Source organism: Gopherus evgoodei, chromosome 5 (assembly GCF_007399415.2).
Source record: "Gopherus evgoodei ecotype Sinaloan lineage chromosome 5, rGopEvg1_v1.p, whole genome shotgun sequence".
Taxonomy (NCBI): Eukaryota; Metazoa; Chordata; order Testudines; family Testudinidae; genus Gopherus; species Gopherus evgoodei.
The window spans coordinates 54,357,306-54,378,680 of NC_044326.1; the positions used below are offsets into that span (position 1 = coordinate 54,357,306).

Here is a 21,375-nt window from a genome sequence, read left to right on the forward strand (position 1 = left end):
ATTAATCCTTATTTGGTTTGGTAACAACTTAGTGCCAGTGGTGTACAAATAATCAGGAGACTAATTCCAGTCTCAACATGCTTACAGTCTGGTTTAGATACAGACAAAACAGATCACACACAAATAATAAGTCTGAAAGTGGCAATCCTGGCATCTAATTGTGGTCTCTCAAGGAAGTGTGTTTTAAAGAAGCAATTGAAATCTTTTGTTCAGTCAGAAGATATGGATATAGACCTCCTTAATGTTTTTAATTAAATAAATACTACTGGGAATTGTGTGATTCTGGGAGTCTTTAACTTCTCAGATATTATAATAGTAAGGTCCAGATTTTTCTGGATGTGATAGTCAACAGATTTCTTCACCAAATGGTTGCTGAACCAACAAGAAGGGATGCCATTTTAGACTTGGTATTAGTGAGCAGTGAGGACCTCATAGAAGAACTGGTTGTAAAGGACAACCTTGGTTTGAGTGATCATGAGCTAATTCAGTTTAAACTAAATGGAAGGATAAACAAAAATAGGATCTGCAATTAGGATCCTTCATTTCAAAAGGGCAAACTTTAATAAATTAAGGGAATTAGGGAGTAGACTAGACTGAAGAACTCAAGGATCTGAATGTGAAGGAAGTTTGGAATTAGTTTCCACAACTTTGACTTAAAGTATCTGAAGTCTGCATCCCAAGCAGGGGGAAAAAATTCATAGGGAAGGGTTGCAGACCATGATGGATGAACAAGCATCTCAAACAAGTGATTAAGAGAAAGCAGAAAGCCTACAAAGAATGGAAGATAGGATGAATCAAGAAAGAAAGCTACCTCTTGGAGGTCAGAAAGTGTAGGATTAAAGTGAGAACAGTCAAAAGCCAAGCAGAGTTGGACCTTGCAAAGGGCATTAAAATAATTAGTAAAAGATTCTAGAGCCATATAAATAAGAAGAAAACAAGGAAAAAAGTGGAATTGCTAAACACTGAGGATGGGGTGGAGATTAAAGATAAACTAGGCATGTCCCAACATCTAAACAAATACTTAGCCTCATTAAAAACTGAGGTAAATGAAGAACTTAGGGGTAGTTGCAGGGTGGTTAATGGGAATGAGAACACTGAGGTAGAAATTACCACATCCAAGGTGGAAGTCAAAGTCAAACTGAAACAGTTTAACTTGACTAAATTGGGGGGTCCAGATAATCTCCATCCAAAAATATTAAAGGAACTGGCACATGAAATTGCAAGCCCAATAGCAAGGATTTTTAATGAATCTGTAAACTCAGACATTGTACTCTATGACTGGAGAATTGCTAATACTGTTCCTATTTTTGTAAGAAAGGGAGTAAAAGTTATCTGGGAAACTACAGACTTGTTAGTTTGACTTCAGTTGTATGCAAGGTTTTGGAATAAATTTTGAAAGAGAAAGTAGTTAAGGACATAGAAGTTAACAGTAATTGGGATAAAATACAACCTGGTTTTACAAAAGGTTGATCGTGCCAGAGCCAACCTGATCTCCTTCTTTGAGAAGATAAACTGATTTTTTTTAGACAAAGGCAATGTAGTAGAGCTCATCTACCTGGATTTCAGTAAGACATTTGATACAGTTTCACATGAGAAATTATTAGTGAAATTGGAGAGGATGCGGATTAATATGAGAACTGAAAGGTGGATAAGGAACTGGCTCAAGGGAAGACTATAACAGATCATACTGAAAGGTCAGGCTGGAGGGAGGTTACTATGGAGTTCCTCAGGGATTGCTCTTGGGACCAATCTTATTTAACATTTTTCTGATGTTGGCACAAAAAGTGAGTGTGTGTGCTAATAAAATTTGACACAAAGTTGGGAAGTATTGCCAAAATGGAGGAGGACTGGAATATCATAACAGAAGATCTCAGTAACATTGTACACTGGAATAATAGAAACAGGATGAAATTTAATATTGCCGAATGAAAAGTCACACATTTAGGGACTAATGAAAAATGCTGGTATAAGCTGGGGACATATCAGTTGGAAGTGACAGTGGAGCGTGTATTGGTTCATCACAGGATGACTATGCTGCAGTGTGATGTGGCTGTGAAAAAAAAAGGCTAATGCAGTCCAAGGATGCATCAGGAGAGGTATTTCCAGTAGAGACAGGAAAGTGTTAAAACCATTATACAAGGCACTGTGAGATCTCATCTGGAATACTGTGTGCAGTTCTGGTCTGTCCTGTTTAAGAAGGATGAATTCAAACTGAAACAGGTACGGAGAAGGGCTACTAGGATGAGCCGAGGAATGGAAAACCTGTCTTATGAGAGGAAACTTGTTTAGTCTAACCAAAAGCAGGCTGAGGGGAGATATGATTGCTCTCTGTAAATACATCAAAGGGATAAATACCAGGGAGGGAGAGGAATTATTTAAGTGCCAATGTAGACACAAGAACAAATGGATATAAACTGGCCAACAAGTTTAGACTTGAAATTAGGAGAAGGTTTATAACCATCAGATGAGTGAAGTTCTGGAACAGACTTCCAAGGGGAACAATGGGGGGCAAAAATCTTCTGGCTTCAAGACTGAACTTGATAAGTTCATGGAGCGGGTGGTATGGTGAGACTGCCTACAACGGCATGTAGTTGATCTGTGATTGCTAGCAGCAAATATCTCCAAAGGCCAGTGATGGGATACTAGATGGGGAGGGCTCTGAGTTACTACAGAGAATTATTTCCCAAGTGTCTGGCTGGTGAGCCTTGCCCACATGTTCAAGGTCTAACTGAACATCACATTTGGGATCGGGAAGAAATTTTCCTCTTTGTCAGATTGGCAGAGACCCTGGGGAGGTTTCGCCTTCCTCTGCAGTATGGGGCAAGGGTCACTTGCAAGTTTAAATTAGTGCAAATGGTGGATTTTCTATAACTTGAAGTCTTTAAAATAGGGCTGTCAATTAATTGCAGTTAACTCAAGCAATTAATGCAAAACTGATTAACTAGATTAAAAAATTATTTGCAATTAATCGCCATTTTAATTGCACTGTTAAACAATAATATAATACCAATTTAAATTTTCAAATATATTAATTTCAATTACAACACAGACTGCAAAGTGTACACTGCTCATTTTATAGTATTATTTTGATTATCTTTTTACGGTGCAAATATTTGTAAACAAAACAAATAGTATTCAGTTCACTTCATACAAGTACTGTAGTGCAATCTCTTTAGCATGGAACTGCAATTTACAAATGTAGAATTAAATTTTTTTTACATGACTGCACTCAAAAACAAAACAATCTAAAACTTGAGAACCTACAAGTCCACTCAGTCCTATTTCTTGTTCAGCCAATAGCTAAGACAAACAAGTTTGTTTACATATATGGGAGATATTGCTGTCTGCTTCTTATTAACAGTATCACCTGAAAGTGAGAACAGGTGCTTGCATGGCACTGTTGTAGCCCACGTTACAAAGTATTTATGTGCTAGATATGCTAAACGTTCATATGCTCCTTCATGCTTCTACCACCATTCCAGAGGACATGCTTCCATGCTGATGATCCTTGTTTAAAAAAAAAAAATGTGTTAATTAAATTTGTGACTGAACACTGTGAGAGAGAATTGTATGTCTCCTGCTCCATGGTTTTACCTGGCTTCTGCCATATATATTTTGTGTTATGGCAGTCTCAGATGATGTCCTAGCATATGTAATTCCATTTAAGAACACTTTTGCTGCAGATCTGACAAAACACAAAGAAGGTACCAATATGAGATTTCTAAAGACAGCTACAGCACTTGACCCAAGATTTAAGAATCTGAAATGCCTTTCAAAATCTGAAAGGGACAAGGTGTGGAACATGTTGTCAGAAGTCTTAAAAGAGCAACACTCTGATGTGGAAACTACAGAACATGAAACAGCAAAAAAGAAAATCAACCTTCTGCTGGTGGCATCTGACTCAGATGATGAAAATGAACATGCATCGGTCCGCACTGCTTTGGATTGTTATCAATCAAGCAGAACCTGTCATCAGCATGGAAGCATGTCCTTTGGAATGGTGGTCAAAGCATGAAATGGCATACAAATGTTTAGTATATCTGGCACATAAATCCTTGCGATGCTAGCTATAACAGTGTCATGCGAATGCCTGACCTCACTTTCAGGTTACATTGTAAATAAGAAGCAGGCAGCACTATCTTCTGTAAGTGTAAACAAACTTATTTGTCTTAGCGATTGGCTGAACAAGAAGTAGGACTGAGTGCACTTGTAGGTGCTAAAGTTTTACATTCTTTAATTTTTGAGCACACTTATGTAAAAAAAATCTATATGTGTAAGTTGCACTTTCATGATAGAGACTGCACTACGGTACTTGTATGAGGTGTATTGAAAAAAATTTCTTTTGTTTATCATTTTTACAGTGCAAATATTTGTAATAAAAAATAACAATATAAAGTGAGCACTGTACACTTTGTATTCTGTGTTGTAATTGAAATCAATATATTTGAAAATATGGAAAACATCCAAATATATGGTATTGTATTATTGTTTAACAGTGCAATTAAAACTGCAATAAATCATGACTTTTTTTTTTAATCGCACCATGAATCGCAATTCATTTTTTAATTGTTTGGCAGCCCTACTTAAGCCATGATTTGAGAACTGCAGTTAGGGTTAGGGGTTATTAAAGGAATGGGTAGGTGAGGTTCTGTGCTCTGCAACGTGCAGGTCAGACTAGATCAGTGTTTTCCAACTGGTGTACTGTCAGGCCCGAACAGGTGTGCTGCAGAATTTTTTTTAAAACTATATGTGGAGCGGGGATGGGACAGGGGAAAAGAAAGTGGGGAAAGCTGCCTTCTGATTAGCTGCCTGACTACCTCCTCCAGGGGCAGAGCAACCAATTGGAGTTCAATATCCCTCTCCTCCCCGCTCCTCTCTTGTGAGCAACTGATCAGCTCCTCTGCCTCTCCCCATCCTTCCTGCAGGCCCCACCCAACCAGGATTGGGAGGGGGAAGAATCTCAGGAGAGGAAGGGGGGGTGGAGGTGGGGGCTGGGTGTGAGGCAGGGGCAGAAACAGGATGAGGTGGGGGCTTCACTGGTGGAGGGTGAGGACAGAACTGATGGGGGCAGGGGCACAATTTAGGGAGGATAGGGGGCACCTGCATGGGCAGAGATGGGGGTGTTGACCCCCAAACTGAATGAGTTGCAGAAGCAACGCATGCATGTGGGGGGCAGATTTCTTACTTCCATTTGGCCCTGCTCCCACTCCAAGCCCCGGGACCCTCTAGAGGGCGTTGGCTGACCAGAGCCCCCTATGGGGGCACAGAGGAACATTCAGGGCGGGGGGGGGGGGGTGAGCGGCAACGCCAGCTGCTCTGTGTGCCCAGGTCAGTTTCTCCACCTGGGCTGGGTAACAACCACAGGCTTAGATATAGTCCTCTGTGCCGCAAACCACTGGGTACCCATGATCATGGGGACTGTAGGATGGCATGGTTCAGCCTAGCTCAGTGTGCACATGGCCACAAGGAATGGAGCAGCCTCCACTGTGCCAACTAGGGACTGATCACGTGGCTGGGATCTGTAGCAGCAGCATCCCCTAGGACACAGCCCCTGCCTGCACCCTGAGCTACATCCTCTCTGCACACAGCACCTAGCTATACCCCTCCCAGCACACAGCCCCTAGCTAGCCCCCACGTACTCCCTGAGCTACACCCCTCCCAGCACACAACCCCTATAGACTGTGAATGGCAACGGTGGTAAACAGCTTAAACTGAGGTGATCAGGAGGTCAGTTCATTTGGAGACAATATGATGGTGTACCTCAAAATAATTAAAATTCTGAAGGTGTGCTGTGCAGAGAAGTGGTTGGGAACCACTAGTATGTTACATTACCCTTCATGTATTGTTTTTCAGACAGCTTGTATATATCTTTATAAACTGCTATGGTCTAGAGCCTGTTGCAATGCAGTGGCTTTGTGCCCTACCACTGGCAGATTGCCATAAAACACACAACCCATCATAGAAGGACCCTGCAGTGGCAGAGAGACAGTATAGTGGCTTCTCAGCCATCTTCCTTACCTGTTGCCAGAAAAGGGGATATGGTCAGCTCTTCCCTGTGTCCCACTGCTCTTCAGTTGCTGCATTATGGAGGGAGACCTGTAGCTCCAGCATAGTGAGAATGTAATTTGTACATTATTACGTTCAACTGAGGATAGGGTTAAATGGGTAGCAGCAATGTAGAATAAGTGTCACTGTAAAGACAGATCAGAGGTACAGGGTAGGACAGGCAGAATCCAAGTGGTCTCTGGAAACTTAACTCCAAATTCCCAGGCTTTCAATTGTATGCTTTATGAATGTTCTACATGTTTTTATAATGCACTGAATGAGTCTTTTCCCTGAAATAGCTGCTCTGTTTTTACAATCTCCTTCAAAACAACCATTTTTAGGATCTTCCTTAGATTTTTGTTTTCCCCTAAGCTTTTTTTATGTAAAGATGATGTGTGAAAACTAGTTGGAGATGTGCTACTAAAATGAAGAGCAGAGAGTGAGTTAAATTCAGGACTCTTCCAGAGTTTCTGTGCTTCACTCAGCTCTGCAGATATCCTAGTGGGAAATAGAGACCTTTGCAGGAGCATCAGTTGTGCTGCTCTCAGATGCACACATCTTTAATCCTGGGTGCTGGCCTAATTTCCAGGCAGTTTATAGGAAGTCTCCTGATTGTTGCTGAAGACATCTTAAACCTTGAAGACCCTGATAGCTCCAATCCAGAATTTTAAAGGCATGTAGCATCTGGTGGTAGATTTCCCAAACTCTATGCTGTCCAACCTGAGAAACACAACAGTTTGCTCAAAGGTTCCAAAGCAACATATCAAATAACTCCTCAGTTAAATGGCATACTTTCCAGATATAGCCAAAGGCACCAGTGCGCTACGAGGCCAACAGAATAAAACAAGTTTTGACACTGGGCCATTTTAAGATATGAGGTTGTAAACAAATGAAGTTTTTGGAAAAGTGAACACCTACCATGCTCTAAACTCATCTCAGGTGCTTTCTATGGGAGAATCAAAATGGTGCTTTAAAAATGGAAACCCAGTGAAAGACCTGACCATTATGGGTAGGATTTTGGATGTTTTTCTTTAGTCGCTCTCACTTTTAAGTATGTAGAATTTTAGCTCTTGAAGGAAAGCCATTTACATCAACTTTATATATCTAGTGATTCTTCTTCAGCATAAAGAATGATGATAATGTGTTATAAGAAAATAACTCCTGATGCTTAAATGCTATCAATTATTAAAAAAAAAAACAAAAAAACCCCACCAACCCTGCACAAACCTGTAAAATTTCAGAAAACCGTTACCATGGTAGGGGCTCTAAATCAGTCTCTAGAAATATGAGAGAGTGCAGAACTGTGTCCCATTGTCAAAAGTGGGCCAACACTATGATGACCAAATGTAGCTCAGTGTGTTCTTACATGAGATCAACAGTTAACATTTTATTTGAAATACAAGTCGGGCCTGAAAATGCTACAGTTTCCAGCATGTGACCTCCATTGTGATATTGTTCAGATTAAGATGAAGCACTACATACTGGAACAACCAGTCTCTATGGACAACCCAGCTGTCCTCCATTTTATACAAATAGCATTTATGGCAAGTTGTCACTTGAGCCCACACTTAGGCAAAGCTGAGCACAGCTGGGCTAAAGAGATTAAGTATCAAAATAGGTAGAATTAGGATATAAGGCTGAATTCCTGCCTGGAGTAAGATCAGTGAAGTTACACCAAGGATGACTTTGGCCTGCTAAGTATAAGGCTGGACTATTGTAATGTCTCTGCTTGATGAGTAACAAATCTGCTTCAGAATGTGATAAATGCTTGAAAGGCTGAGATTGACACTGAGTTCAATGTGTTTAAACAAAGTTTGCTGTCCATATTGCTGTATTTTATTTTTTAGGACTAAGGAAAAACAAACACCTTTTGTATTGCACTCAACCACTCTTCTTATCCTTTTCTTTTTCTTATAGAAAAGCCAGTTCTCCAGAGCAGGCATTCTTTAGATGGCTCCAAATTGATGGAAAAAGTTGAATCTGCACAACCGCTGTGGATTACATTAGCACTACAAAAGCAAAAGGGATTTCGTGAGCAGCAAGCTACCAGAGAGGAGAGGAGACAAGCCAGAGAGGCAAAGCAGGCTGAGAAGCTCGCTAAAGATAATGTAAAATAATAAAGAAGCTTCAGAAATTTTTTTTTTTAAATACTGATCTCTTGATTTAGTTATATTTGAATTCCTGTTCAGTTTGTGAATTTTTATAAAAAGCTAATGAGAGTCAGTAAAATCAGGTGGTAAGTCTGGGGTTTAACTTTGCACAAATGAAGAACATTGCAAACCAATTTTCAGTACAAAATGTTGTATGCTGTTACTGAATTTCAATCTGATCTCCAGCGCTTCATGAAGTCACTGACATTTTGCATGTTTTTATCATCAATCACGTATGAAAGATGTGCACGTAAAAGCATCATTGTTAATTTGGGGTTGCTGTCACTACAGGCCATCGTTTGGAATATTTTATTTGTTTATAGTAGACCAGGGGGTTCTCAACCTTTTTCTTTCCAAGGTCCCCCCAACATGCTATAAAAACTCCACAGCCCACTTGTGCAACAACTGGTTTTCTGCATATAAAAAGCCAGGCCTGGCATTAGGGGGTAGCAAGCAGGGCAATTCCCTGGGGCTCCATGCCACAGGGCCCCCTTGAAACTAAGTTGCTCAGGTTTTGGCTTCAGCCCCGAGTAGCCAGGCTCAGAGACCCAGGCTTCACCCTCATGCGGTGGGGCTTTGGCTTTCTGCCCTGGGCCCCAGCGAGTCTAACGCTGGTCCTGTTTGGTGGCCCCCTGAAACCTGCTCGAGAACCACTGTAGTAGACCATACATAATGGACTGTTTCTGATCTAACACTTTTCCTTCTCCAACCTAGGCTGCTGTAAGCAACCAGTCAGATAATAAAGGCAGCAATATCAGCAAAACAAGTGTACTACAGAAACCTACACCTCAGGAAGACGAAAAGAAAATTGAGATGGGTGTGTCAAGACTAGAACGCAGAGAGCAGCTCAAAAAATCCAATACCCTTCCTACTTCTGTGACAGGTACAGTGAGAGATTTAGGTTTTCAATGGTGATCACTTTTTTTTAGTGGTAGCATTGCAGAGTTCTCAGGAGGGAATTAGATTCTTTTTTTGGCTCACATATCATCATCAGAATTATAAACTAAGTTCCAGCTGCAACATCTTTATTATTTCAGCAAGGAACCCAGCTTGTCAGTCAGATCCCTGGTTAAGTCTGATGGGCTGGCAATTAAATAAGATCCTTTTTCTACTTTTAAAATGACCAGATTTAATCTGGAAGTCCCCTGAGAGACTATAAGCATGGAATTCACAATGTAAATTTGACAGTCACTTCCAGATTAGCACTTCTGTTTCAAGATTTGGTTTACAGGGCTGAGACTAGTTGCCAGCGATCTCGTTTTCAACTGGAATGCCCAGTCGAAAAGGGATCCTGATGGTACTGGTCAGCCATCCACAGCGGGGCTAAGGCAGGCTAAGACCCGAAGCCCCCTCCTGGAGCCCAAAAGCACTAGTGATGCCCCAGAGCCTGCACCCCGAGCTGGAGCCCTCCCGCTCTCCAACCCCCTGCCCCAGCCTGGTGAAAATGAGTGTGTGAGCAAGGGTGAGCAAGTGATGGAGGGAGAGGGGAATGGAGTGGGCAAGGCATTTTGGTTTCTGCAAATAAAGTTGGCAACACTAGCTGAGACTGATACTGAATGTATATCCATAAAGCAAAGAGACCATAATATTTCAAGGTTTTGTTGAGTTATGAACTTTGCCAGATCCATGCATGGGGCTGGCCTTAGGGAAAATGGCACCCTGGGTGAACTTGCATTTTGGCGCCCCTGTGGGCATGGTTCCCCCCCATTGCCCCATACAGGCTCTCTAACCCCTGCACTGTGCCCGTTGCCCCTAATGCCTGCTCCCCCTCTTGCACCCCTAATCCTTACATCCCCTTCACTCCCAACCTGTCTCCCTGCACCCTAAACCCTGCTCTGTGCCACCTTCACCCCTAATCCCTGATCCGCCCTCCTGCACCATTAACCCCTTCATTGTGCATGCCCTCACCCCAACCCCTGCCCTCCTCCTGCACCCCAATTCTTGCCCCTCTTGTGTCCCTAACCTCTGCCCTGTGCCCCCTTCACTTCTACCCCCTGCACCTCCCTCCTGCACCTTTAACCCCTACTTCTGCTGAAGTAACTGGCAAAACATTACAGGGAAAGCCCTTTCTAAATTCACAGAATAGCGTGAAGGTGTGATGGGTGTCTCAGACGTCTGTATTTTAATTATGTGCTTCTCCAGCAATGTCAGGGCTATAATCAGTAGGGCTTGTCAAATATTTTTCCACAAAGCATACGTATGTCATGGCCTGTTTCCTCTGTTAAATCCTGCCAATTAGCTGATACAAAACAAGTGTGCTGTGCTGATCAGGGCAATGGTGCAGTGATCAGGATTTATTTTACTAATTGGCAGGACCCATATATGTTTTTATGTAGATCATAATATTCTATAATACACTGATATAAATTAATGCTAAACTGAAATGGAATTCCTTATTTACATATACATGAAAAGGATTATTACTACCACAAATAATAGATAATGTGCAAAATTTAAAGTACTATAATATAATTTTTAATAAAATAAGGATTAGTATGAAGTATTGCTAATCCTCCTTCGTTATAACTCCTCTCACATAGCCTTCCTACGATTTACTGTTTGGAGAAAAATGTGCTGAGGGAATATTGCTAAAAGTTACGCAGTAGCTGATTTATGTATTCTCTGTAGAAGTAAGTCTGAGTCTGTATATTCTCTACTACTACATGCCAAGGATTATGGTTTATAATTGGCTGAAGAGTGATGAAGTAATTCAGTTAGTGTTGTCTAATTCCTCATAGATCAATAATAATGAATACTGTAACATTAACAACCAGTCAGCCAATATATACCAAGGACTATATCTTGACTGATAGCAGAAGAATTCAGTGAAATATTTACCTCTGAACTACCAACCAACTCTATGCTAGACTTTTTCTTAATTAGATCATTGGAAGCTAGTTATATTTTTTCTAGGCCTCTAACTCAGCCCCCGCTCCCTAAAATCCGAGTTTCACAGGAAAAATTACTTTTGCAATTCATAGAGATTTTCAAACAATGCCTGTGCTGACACCTCGTTTTGATCAAAATTCATTGTGCCTCAAGCATATATTGAACTTGATTTCACCTTGGTTATTATTTACCTCTGAGGTCAAATAGTGATATTAGAAGAACAAATATAACAGGCATCATATCTGCTTATTACGAATATAGACATGTTTGGCTGATGCAGATTATGATGGTGCAGTTATTTAATATGGAGGCCTACACTGGAATTTGGCAAATTCCCTCCCTTATGACAATATGCATGTTAAAAGAGATCTTTAAGAACTAAAAAATATTTGAAAACCAAGATACTTCAGACTTGCACAGAAAGTAGCTACAATGGGCTGTTTGGAAAGTGATATTTCAGACTCTCTGCTTCTCTTTTCAGAGCCTTTGAAGTAACCATCTTTCCAAATTCTCTGCTACCAGTTGCTGCACAGGTTTATAGACTTCCTACTGACAAAAAATGGGTCAGATAGTCACCCACAGGATTTTAGAGAAACACTGATTAATTTAAAAACTATCTGCTGTTTTAAGTTTTGGGTTTTTTTTCCATCCCCTCGTTATAGATTTTTTAAAAAAAAAATCTGTTACACAAGTTGGGCAGACTCAGTCCAGTACATAGATGTGGAGGCACTTTGTGTGGACAGCTGTTCACTAATACTTATTCCAGTGGTGCCAATCTAGAAGTGGTTCCTTTAGGTCACGGTTGAACAGGGACAGGATAGGGCTGCTTGCACTATATCTGAGCTATGAAAATAAAGATAGGGATTATATAGCTAATTTTTAGTGTAGGAGCATAATGTAATAAAATCTCATTTTGTGGGCAAGGTAGCAACAGAAAAGTAAGGGAAGTGTCATCTGGTTTGTAAAAAATTACAGACTCATAATTCCAATGGTGTCATACTTTGCAGCGGAATGGAGGGAGAGAGACAACTCGCTGCCTCCCAGCTCCTCTGGTTGGTGGAAATTTTAATACAATGTTGTTGGAAATGGGTTGAGTTGGGTATCTTTTAAAAGTCCTTTCTCTTGCAAACAAGGGTACCAAACATGACAAACCTAGAACAATTAACTAAATATTGATTTTTTTAAACATTTTCTTGAATATGTTTTTTTAATTATACTTTAACAGCAATGCATTGCTTACATAAAGAGAGACACTGATCCTAGTGAAGTTAGCCTTGACATGCAAGACTCAAACCATTTGTTAATCAGTGTCAGCTCAGTCTAGGGCTTCGCTGCTAGACACGTCACGCTGATCCTCATCTGCACAACACACTCACATCTCTGTACAAGGCAGACTTCTGGCCAAACATTTGCAGGGTGTTGAGCACCTGGTTTTTGACAGAAAGCATTTAATTAGCGGAAGGATTGTTTATGGACCATATAGTATTTCACACAACTGGCATGATCAGTCCATTCTCCAAGACCCATTCATGCCTCATGGGGAAGGGTAGTTTCTTGATGTCCTAGAATCATTCTACTGCAAGGAGTTTTCCCTCTTGACCCTTGTCAGTGGCAGTTTTTCACCGTCTGCTTCTTGGAAAACATCCAGCTACAGTGTTGTTCATGTGCTGTAACATTGGCCTTCAAATGGTAAACTTGGCATATGAACATCTCCAGTGCATCTATGACCTCATCAGTGACTGTCTCAGCAGTTTTGAGCAAGGAGAGTCTTTGGAGGATGAATCAAATGCCTTTAGGTAAGATAATTTGGTCTTTTCAGCCAACCTTCCAGTATTGTCACATCCTGAAAGGGCATGGAAACTTGACAGTGTGCAGTTTTTAATGGTCCAAGGGATAGAAACACATTTCTGAGGGGTATACAGCAATTCTGTTCCCCAGCAGCAGCCACAAAAAGAATCTTGCAGAAATCTTGGGTAGCATTTCACAGAGGACACTAAAACATCTATGTCTTGTGCAAAAATCCAGTGTTTAGTAGAATCTCTGGAGCACTGATGCCATTCAAGATAATTTTAGTGTCAGCCTCATCACAGGAACTATGAAGAAACTGAGAGGTAGCAACTTTGTTATGCCATGCAACAATTAAATTCTTCATGGTACCATGATTGATGTGGAAGAATTGCTTGGAGAATTTGGAGTAGTTTGTTGTAATCAATGGAGGAGCCAATGCTGTGCCTAAGCTGCTCAGGCAATTTACCATGGGTTTTGGAATGAATTGTTAAAGCAATAGCCACTTGTAGTGGTAGATTATGCATATACCATATAGTTGTCGTGTATATATTGGAAACCTGCCTTTCACTCAAACGCTCATCCATGAGGCTTTGCGATAAAATGGCAGCTTTGTGCTCCACTTGCTTACCTTCCTGATTGCTGGTGCTGAAGTCACTGCAACCATCAATGCACTACTTAAAATGAAGTACAGATCACGTTGTATTATTTTTTCAGGTTTGGCATCAGCTATGGATCCTTGAAACTCCTATGTACTGCAGGACAAAATGCTTTTCTGAAAAAAAAAAATTAGTAGCTGCACCTGGAGTCTTCATATTATTGTTGACCTCAGTGCTTTCACTTCTCACACTACACCTTTTGTTGCTTTTAAGGACATAGGCAGTGATTCATTTCTGCAGATAGGATTGCTAAAAACTATGTCCATATCCCACAGTTCAATAACTGCTTTATAAGCCTTTCTGCTAAGCATATGTTCCTCTTCACGTTCATTCAAAGCACATATTTGTCTGTACTTAGCCTCTGCATTGACCATCTATACTGCTTTCCCATCCATTAGAGCCTCTGATTCAGCTGGAGGTCATAAATTGCCTCACATACTTTGCAGTAGTAAAAAAAAGTATTTGTTTGTATTGTTTTTTTTTTTTTTTTAAGACAACACATTAGATACATTCTTGGTGCAGCACTCTGTGGGATACACAGTGGTGTATATGCATGGGTCTCTTTTGGGTCAATGCATCAACTTAACTTTCCATGCAACATTCTCACAAATAGTGATTGCTTCATACTGTGTCTCACAGGTTGAAACTATGTTCAGGGATGCCTTCATGCTTTCAGTTTAGGGTAGAAGAAGGTGGTGGTCTTCTCAATACAAGTATAAGGCAATTCTTGCCCAGACTTGGCACTTGTCCCAGCAGCTTTAGCTTTTTTCTGATGGTCAGTGTACCTCCACTTCAGCCTTGCCAAATTCAGTTTATTGGGTGCACTTCTTATAGCACGTAAGGTGCCACTGAGTGTGGTGTTTTAACCAGATCCTCTTCAGCAGTATTCTCCAAAGAGTCAGCTACTAGTTGGTACTCTTCACCTCCTCACTGAGACCTAAAAATGATCAAGTCTTTTGTAATAAATTACTTTGATTCTAATTAATTTTGTAATGTAACGCATGTTATGTAACTATGCGCATGCTGTTTTCAGATGGATTCCAGTGTTTTCTGGCTGGATGCTAATATCTTAACCAGTGCCTCATTGTAAGGCTTTGGCCTAATGAACAAAGCTGATAATCAATACCACTGAAATGTTTTTTATTGCCAATGATGACAAATCAACTTGAAGCTCTCCTTCCCGTTTTACATAGCTGCTACTCTGAAACCTTCCATTTTTAGTAATCTGTAACATTAAAAAAATTAATCAGGTAGTCTCAGCATTACGTGATAACAGAGCACTGTCAGTGGAGAGCCACAATATAATTTTGTGAGGGCTGCATGTTTGACATGCCTCTGTTAAAGTATCATTTAAAAAAACCTGATTTTTAAACATTTTCTCGAACATATATTTACATAATTGTTTAGGTTTGTCATGTCTGATACCATTGCATTCATGGGAGACAGGGCTTTTGAATGATACCCATTTTCAATGACACTGGATTATAAACATTTGCACCATCCAGAGTACCAGGAAATGGAGTAGGCAACAACTCCCCTCTGCCAAACCACAGAGGGTGGCATAATTGAAATTATGATTCTGCAGACTTTTTTTTTTCTCAAATGACACCTCTCTTACCTTTCAATCATTAACTTGTCCATTGTATTACACATACTCCCAGCCTATTAAGGCCTTAGCCAAAGCCCATTGAATTCAACAGGCTTTGGGTTAATCCCTTGATCAAGGAAATTTATTCTAAAATTTCTAGTCCTAAAATAATTGGGGGTAAATGAGAGATTGTCCCTCTATCACAGAATAATAGACTTGCAAAAGGCCTGTCTATTTAAGGGTTTTTCTATACATCTATCACTACAGTATTTAATAATGTTGTCATCTGATCCCTGCATTAACTTTGTGGTTCTGCTCTGAAAAGTGACTCTGTAAAAGGCAATTTTTTATTCAACAGATACACCACTTGTGCATATGCTAGCTGCTTATTTTAGTGATAAATGGTTTTGGTACTTGTGAAGCTTGCAAACAAGCAGCTATGGGAAGGGAAGCTGGATTCTATTCCTACTTAAAGGGTAACATCAGAATTGTTAACTAAGTAAAAATTGCAAAGCTACATTATTCTGTGTAAATGTACTGACCTTGATTTGCCCAGCTGTCACTGAGGGCATAATTTGGAGACAGTGAGGTTGCATATGTATAAGAGAGCAGAACTGTGCCTCCAGAAACTTGGTTACTAATTATATATAAGGAGGAAAGAATTTAGTTTGATTATCAGGTTTTGGATGGGAGGTTCCAGAACTGACAAAGATCAAAAACAGCATTTTTACTTACAAACTGAGGAAATTTGCTCTGAAAACCATTGAGACTGTAAAAATTGTGTCCTAGCATTCCATGTTCGCTAAGTTACTTTTTGGCGAAGAACCACATTCAAGTGAGTGGGTTAGTCCAATTTTAAACGACTAATTTTTTTCATCTATAAATCTGGGCCAAATTAATTTGGTTTTCAACATCTATAGAAGGTTAAAAAAAGAAGACAACTATAGTTTTAAAGATATTATCTATACATTTTGTAAACAGATTCACAGCAAAGTTCATAGTTCTCCTTATTCTACAGTGTAGCACATTTCATCTGTTGATTTTTTTTCTCTCCCAAATCAATAAACAGTGGAGATTTCAGATTCTGTTTCCATCAATTCCATGAGCAAAGGAGGTTACCAAGAGAGTCTCTACTCCTGATGCTAACCCTGTGTCAACAGAACCAGCCTGGCTGCCCTAGCCAAGAGGAAAGCAAAAGCCTGGAGTGACTGTCCGCAGTCATTAAGTAAACTGTAACCTTTTTGCTCTTTACGTTTGTTTCTTAGTTGTTTTCCTCCTTTTTATTGATTCAGCGTTTTACATATGACAAAAGAAACTGAACAAAATTTAAATACATTTCCTGAAGGATTAAAACCGAACTGATCACGCTTCGCTCTAGCTCACTATAGTGTATGCTCACAGCATAGATCCTTTCGCTTTGAAAAAAAACAGGTAGAGAGTGGGGCCCAGGCATCCAGTTCGAGATCCAATTTCGCAAAATTCAGGGCAGCTCAAATGTGAGATTTGGTTTTGCTCAGTATAAAAAGAGGAGTCAAAACTTCAGATCAAAAGCTCTTTAAAATTTTGTTAGCATTTGCATCTGAGGTTTTGGATCTCTATTCTCCATGCAGACAAAGGAAAGATTCTGGTCACTTTGATATAAAAAAAAAAATGTAAAATGCATGCTCCCTCCTCTTAGCCCCAATGGTTGCTTTTGAACTCAAGGTTTCATGCAGTTTATTTGCAATTTGAAAACCTCTCCCCATCCAAGGCATTTTGGGAGACTTCTTCCCACCTGCAAATGAAGTGGTAGCATCCAATTACTGAGGCACTATTGGGACTCAACACAATCGCAGCTCCCTCCTCAAAAAGAGGGAATGAGTTGCCCATCATTCTAGTTAACATAGTCATAGGGCAAACAAAAAGTGATGGAGCAGGGATACAAAAAGTGTTTCTCCCGTTCACTCAGAGGTAAAGTCAATTATTAGGCAATCCATGTGCTCAGAGCACACTTGCAATGTAGGATCCTATTCTTAGGCCTGGTCCACACTACGCTGTTAAATCGATTTTAACAGCTTTAAATCGATTTAATGCTGCACCCGTCCACACTACACTGCTCTTTATATCAATTTAACGGGCTCTTTAAATCGATTTCTGTACTCCTACAAAACAAGAGGAGTAATGCTAAAATCGATATTACTATATCGATTTAGGGTTAGTTTGGACGCAAATCAACATTATTGGCTCATTCTTTTACGGTAGCTACCCACAGTGCACCGCTCCAGAAATCGACGCTAGCCTCAGACCACGGACGCACACCACCGAATTAATGTGCCTAGTGTGGACGGCGCACAATCGCTTATAATATCTGTTTTATAAAATCGTTTAAGCTAATTCGAATGTATCCTGTAGTGTAGACGAACGCCTTACAATATCTATGTCCCATGAGTATTCTTACATACCTAAGAAGTCTCCTTGAGTTCAAAGTGACTGCTGACACATGTAAAGTTATTCATGTGTAAATACTTGCAGGATTGGGGCTTAAAATCAGAAAACCAAGACACTGGGATCCTCATGATAAGTGGTAACTGAAACTATTTAAATTCAGTTTCCTGAACAGAGATGAAAATGGTTCTGACATCTAATTCGTGCTACGTTGTTCCTTGAGTGACTTTAGTGACAAGGAAGTAAGTGATTTGTCTGGACAACCCAGCTGTAAAATTTAGTAAAAAATTTACTTACTGGGGGGGGGTGGGAGAGCAATTGTGCAGCTGAACTTTGTTTTTTTCTTAAACTGTTCTCCCATGTAGTTAAGTGGAAATGGTTCTTTATTTTATTTTTTTTAAGTATCTTTAAAATGTATAAAAATATTAGCATCTTTAAATTTTCTACCCCAGAAGTTGCTGCTTTTGTTTTTTAAAAAAATGCTTTTTACACATAATAAGTACATCAACAAAAAGCAAGCTTCATCTTCCTAAAAAAAAATTCCTGTGTTTTCAATGAACTTTGCATATTGCTGCAAATCCCCCTCTGTTGAAGCATATATGTTTTCTTTTGAGTCATAAACTAAGTCTACAGCATTTTAAGAGGAGGCATTTCAATAAGGAGAAATTGCATTACTACAGCACAATGTATCTGATAACTCTCATATTATTACTTTTCTTTAGCCAAATTGCTGTACATCGCACAAGGAAGGGGAGCACACTGTAAATAAGCACCTGTGGTGTCCTCCTTGTTCTTAGAGCTGAAAAAAGCTAGTTAGCAAAAGTTATTGAATAGACTGCATCCTATGTAGGAAACAAAGGTTCAGCAGCACAGTTAAAAATAGCACAAACACAACAGACACATGAGCTTCAATAGAGGTTGCAGCTCAAAATAGGTTGTTCTGTGGCTCTTGTGCAATCAGTGTTCTACTCCATTTCATATTAAACTAGAACCTTTAAAATCTCTATCCTTGTTCCCAACATATTAAGTATTCAAAATTTTATACACAGAGGGACAAGTAAGCTCTCTGGTACCTGCACACAACTCCTATTGACTTCAATGGAGCTCTGTGAGATTATCTTAAGGGGGGATTGGCCCATAATATGTGTTTTAATTAGTTCATAAAGTAGCACTTCTTAATGTACATTTATACCATATCTGGGTTTTGAAGTGTGCAAAAGAGTTGTTCTTGTAATGATAGACTCTAACCTGCTTGAAATCCATCACCAGGAGTTTAGATGCAGGTTGGGGGTGGGGGTGTTGGGAAGGAGATGCAGGGTGCTTGATGGGAGCAGGAGAACAGGCCAACCACAAAGGTAGAGAAAAAAAAATAGTAGTCAGGATCAAGGAACTGAAAGCATGTTTAATGATTTATAGAGCAAAAAGTAGGTGCTATGGTGCATGACAAAATGAACTGACCTTCCAAACAACACTCGACACATTTATAGCACACAAACAGGTTTGAATTAATTAAGATGGTTGGTAATCTAAGTTTCAAAGCAGAGTGTTTACAAGTGTAGAGTATCTAGTTACTAAAACTGCACTCAGTATGTACAGTACTTGCTTGGAAACACTTCTAAAGTCTACATGTTCAACACTGACATTTCATGTAACATCAACACAAATTTGCACTAAACACCTGTGAATTGTTACTTTGCTTTAGCTTTGTTGTGTCTTCTGAACAAATTGTCAGAATTCTGTAAAATAAAAAAACTGTTACTACTGAATTTATTCCAAGCAGCAAAAATGTTTAAAAAACTGAATGAACCACTATGTAGAAGGTCTCAATTTTTTGTAATTTATAAACACAAAATACCATTTATTCTGAACAGGTTATATATGATAACCTCTATGTTCATACAGTAATGTACAAAATGTATAATTGTGAGGTTTTTGTTTTCCTGTACTTTTTAATTTTTCCAAATGTTTTAAAGTGAAATTGTTTCTTATACTTAATGTCATTTTAATTCCTATTAAATTATATCCAGTCAAAATTATCAGATGATGTATGCATTCACTGTTTCCTCTGTTAATGGTATAGGTCAGATTTATTTATAAATAGGATTTTTAGTGCTACAGGTGTCTTGCTATGTGTTTTTATCAACAATAAAGCTGAGTAACAAGACCTACGATGAAGGGATACATTAGTGTAATTTCTATTTTATTTTCATAGTTTGGTATCAAATATTAATGTAAATTGTCCCATTATTGGAAAAAGTTATTCTATTTCAATAAAAACCTGCAACTGTTTTTGTAACAAAGAAGATGGTTCCTGAGTTTAAAATGAAGCTTTTGCCACTGAAAGACATTGCAAATTTAGATTCAACAAATTCACATCCCTGCTGTGTGTTACTGAACTAAGAAAAATATGACAATACAAAACTCATTTCAACAGCACCGTTTTAATTGTTCATGCAGGAGTTTCAAAAGTCACTATGCTAATATCTGCAAATCTGGACATGTATGAACTGAATTTTGAATTTTACTTAATGATCCAAGCCAATTAGTAAATGCTTAGTACAAAGACGCTCTCTAACTTTTTAAAAAATGGATTATTGTATTAAAAGCCTAATGCATTACAATCAATTACTAGTATTACTAATGTTTCAAACTTTTGTCAAGCTACACAAGCAAGCTTACCTACTCTCCTTGTAGCTGCCAAGAAATTGAATGTTTTAGATGTATTCAAGCTGGCAGGCCCTGAGGAAATTCATCCTATGGTACTTAAACTAGCTGAAGCAATCTCAGAACAATTAATCTTCAAGAACCCATGGAGGATGGGTGAAATCTCATAGGACTGGAGAAGGGTAAACAAAGTAAATATCTTTAAAAAGAACAAAGACGACCCAGGAAATTATAGACCAGTCAGCTTAACTTCAATACCTGGAAAGATACTGGAACAGATTATTAATCAATTTGTAGCACCTAGAGGCTATAAGGAATAGCCAACATGGATTTGTCAAGAACAAGGATCCCAAACCAACCTAATTTGCTTCTTTGACAGGGTCACTGGCCTAGTGGATGGGGGTGGAGTGGGGGATGGGAAGCAGTAGCAGTGACATATCTTGATTTTAGCAAGGCTTTTGATAGTCCCATATGACATTCTCATAAGCAATGAGAATTGTGGTCTAGATTAAACTACTATAAGGTGGGTGCACAACTGGTTGAAAGATTGATAACTATGCTTCTGACTACAATGGTTCACTAAACCAACAAGGAGTCCAGTGGCACCTTAAAGACTAAACAGATTTATTTGGGCATAAGCTTCATAGGTAAAAAAAAACCCCTTTTTCCAATACATGGAGTGAAAATTACAGATGCAGGCATAAATATACAGACATGTGAAAGAAAGGAGTTACAAGTGGAGAATCAGTGTTAACAAGGCCAGCTCAATCAGGGTGATGTGGTCCACTCCAATAACTGATGAGTGGTCAATACCGAGAGAGGGGAAAATTGCTTTTGTAGTGAGCCAGCCACTCCCAGTCCCTATTCAAGTCCATGTTAATGGTTCACTGTCACACGGGGAGGGTGAATCTAGTGTGGTCAGTCCTGGGTGTGTTACTATTCAATATTTTCATTAATGACTTGAACAATGCAGTGGAGAATACTTATAAAATTTCCAGATGACACCAAGCTGGAAGGGGTTGCTAGCACATTGGAGGACAGGCTTAGAATTAAAAACAACCTGAGCACCTTTAGCTACAGAGAAATATATTGGAAATAGGGAAGATGAAGCATCTTAAAGGATCAGGCATAGCCTAAGGTAACTTCCAATGCAGTGCCCGTAGACTTAAGA

The 21,375-nt window shown here is 39.4% G+C and overlaps 1 protein-coding gene across 1 annotated transcript in view; it reads left to right on the forward strand.

Moving 5' to 3' along the window:
* CRACD (capping protein inhibiting regulator of actin dynamics) overlaps positions 1-17,197 on the forward strand; it is a 127,450-nt gene extending 110,253 nt beyond the window's left edge. Inside the window, exons 11-13 of the mRNA XM_030564085.1 lie at positions 7,963-8,153; positions 8,910-9,078; positions 16,186-17,197. Of these exons, the coding sequence (XP_030419945.1) occupies positions 7,963-8,153; positions 8,910-9,078; positions 16,186-16,256 (431 nt within the window). The 3' untranslated portion in view covers positions 16,257-17,197. The remainder of the gene's footprint in view (positions 1-7,962; positions 8,154-8,909; positions 9,079-16,185) is intronic.
* Positions 17,198-21,375: the final 4,178 nt, after the last annotated feature.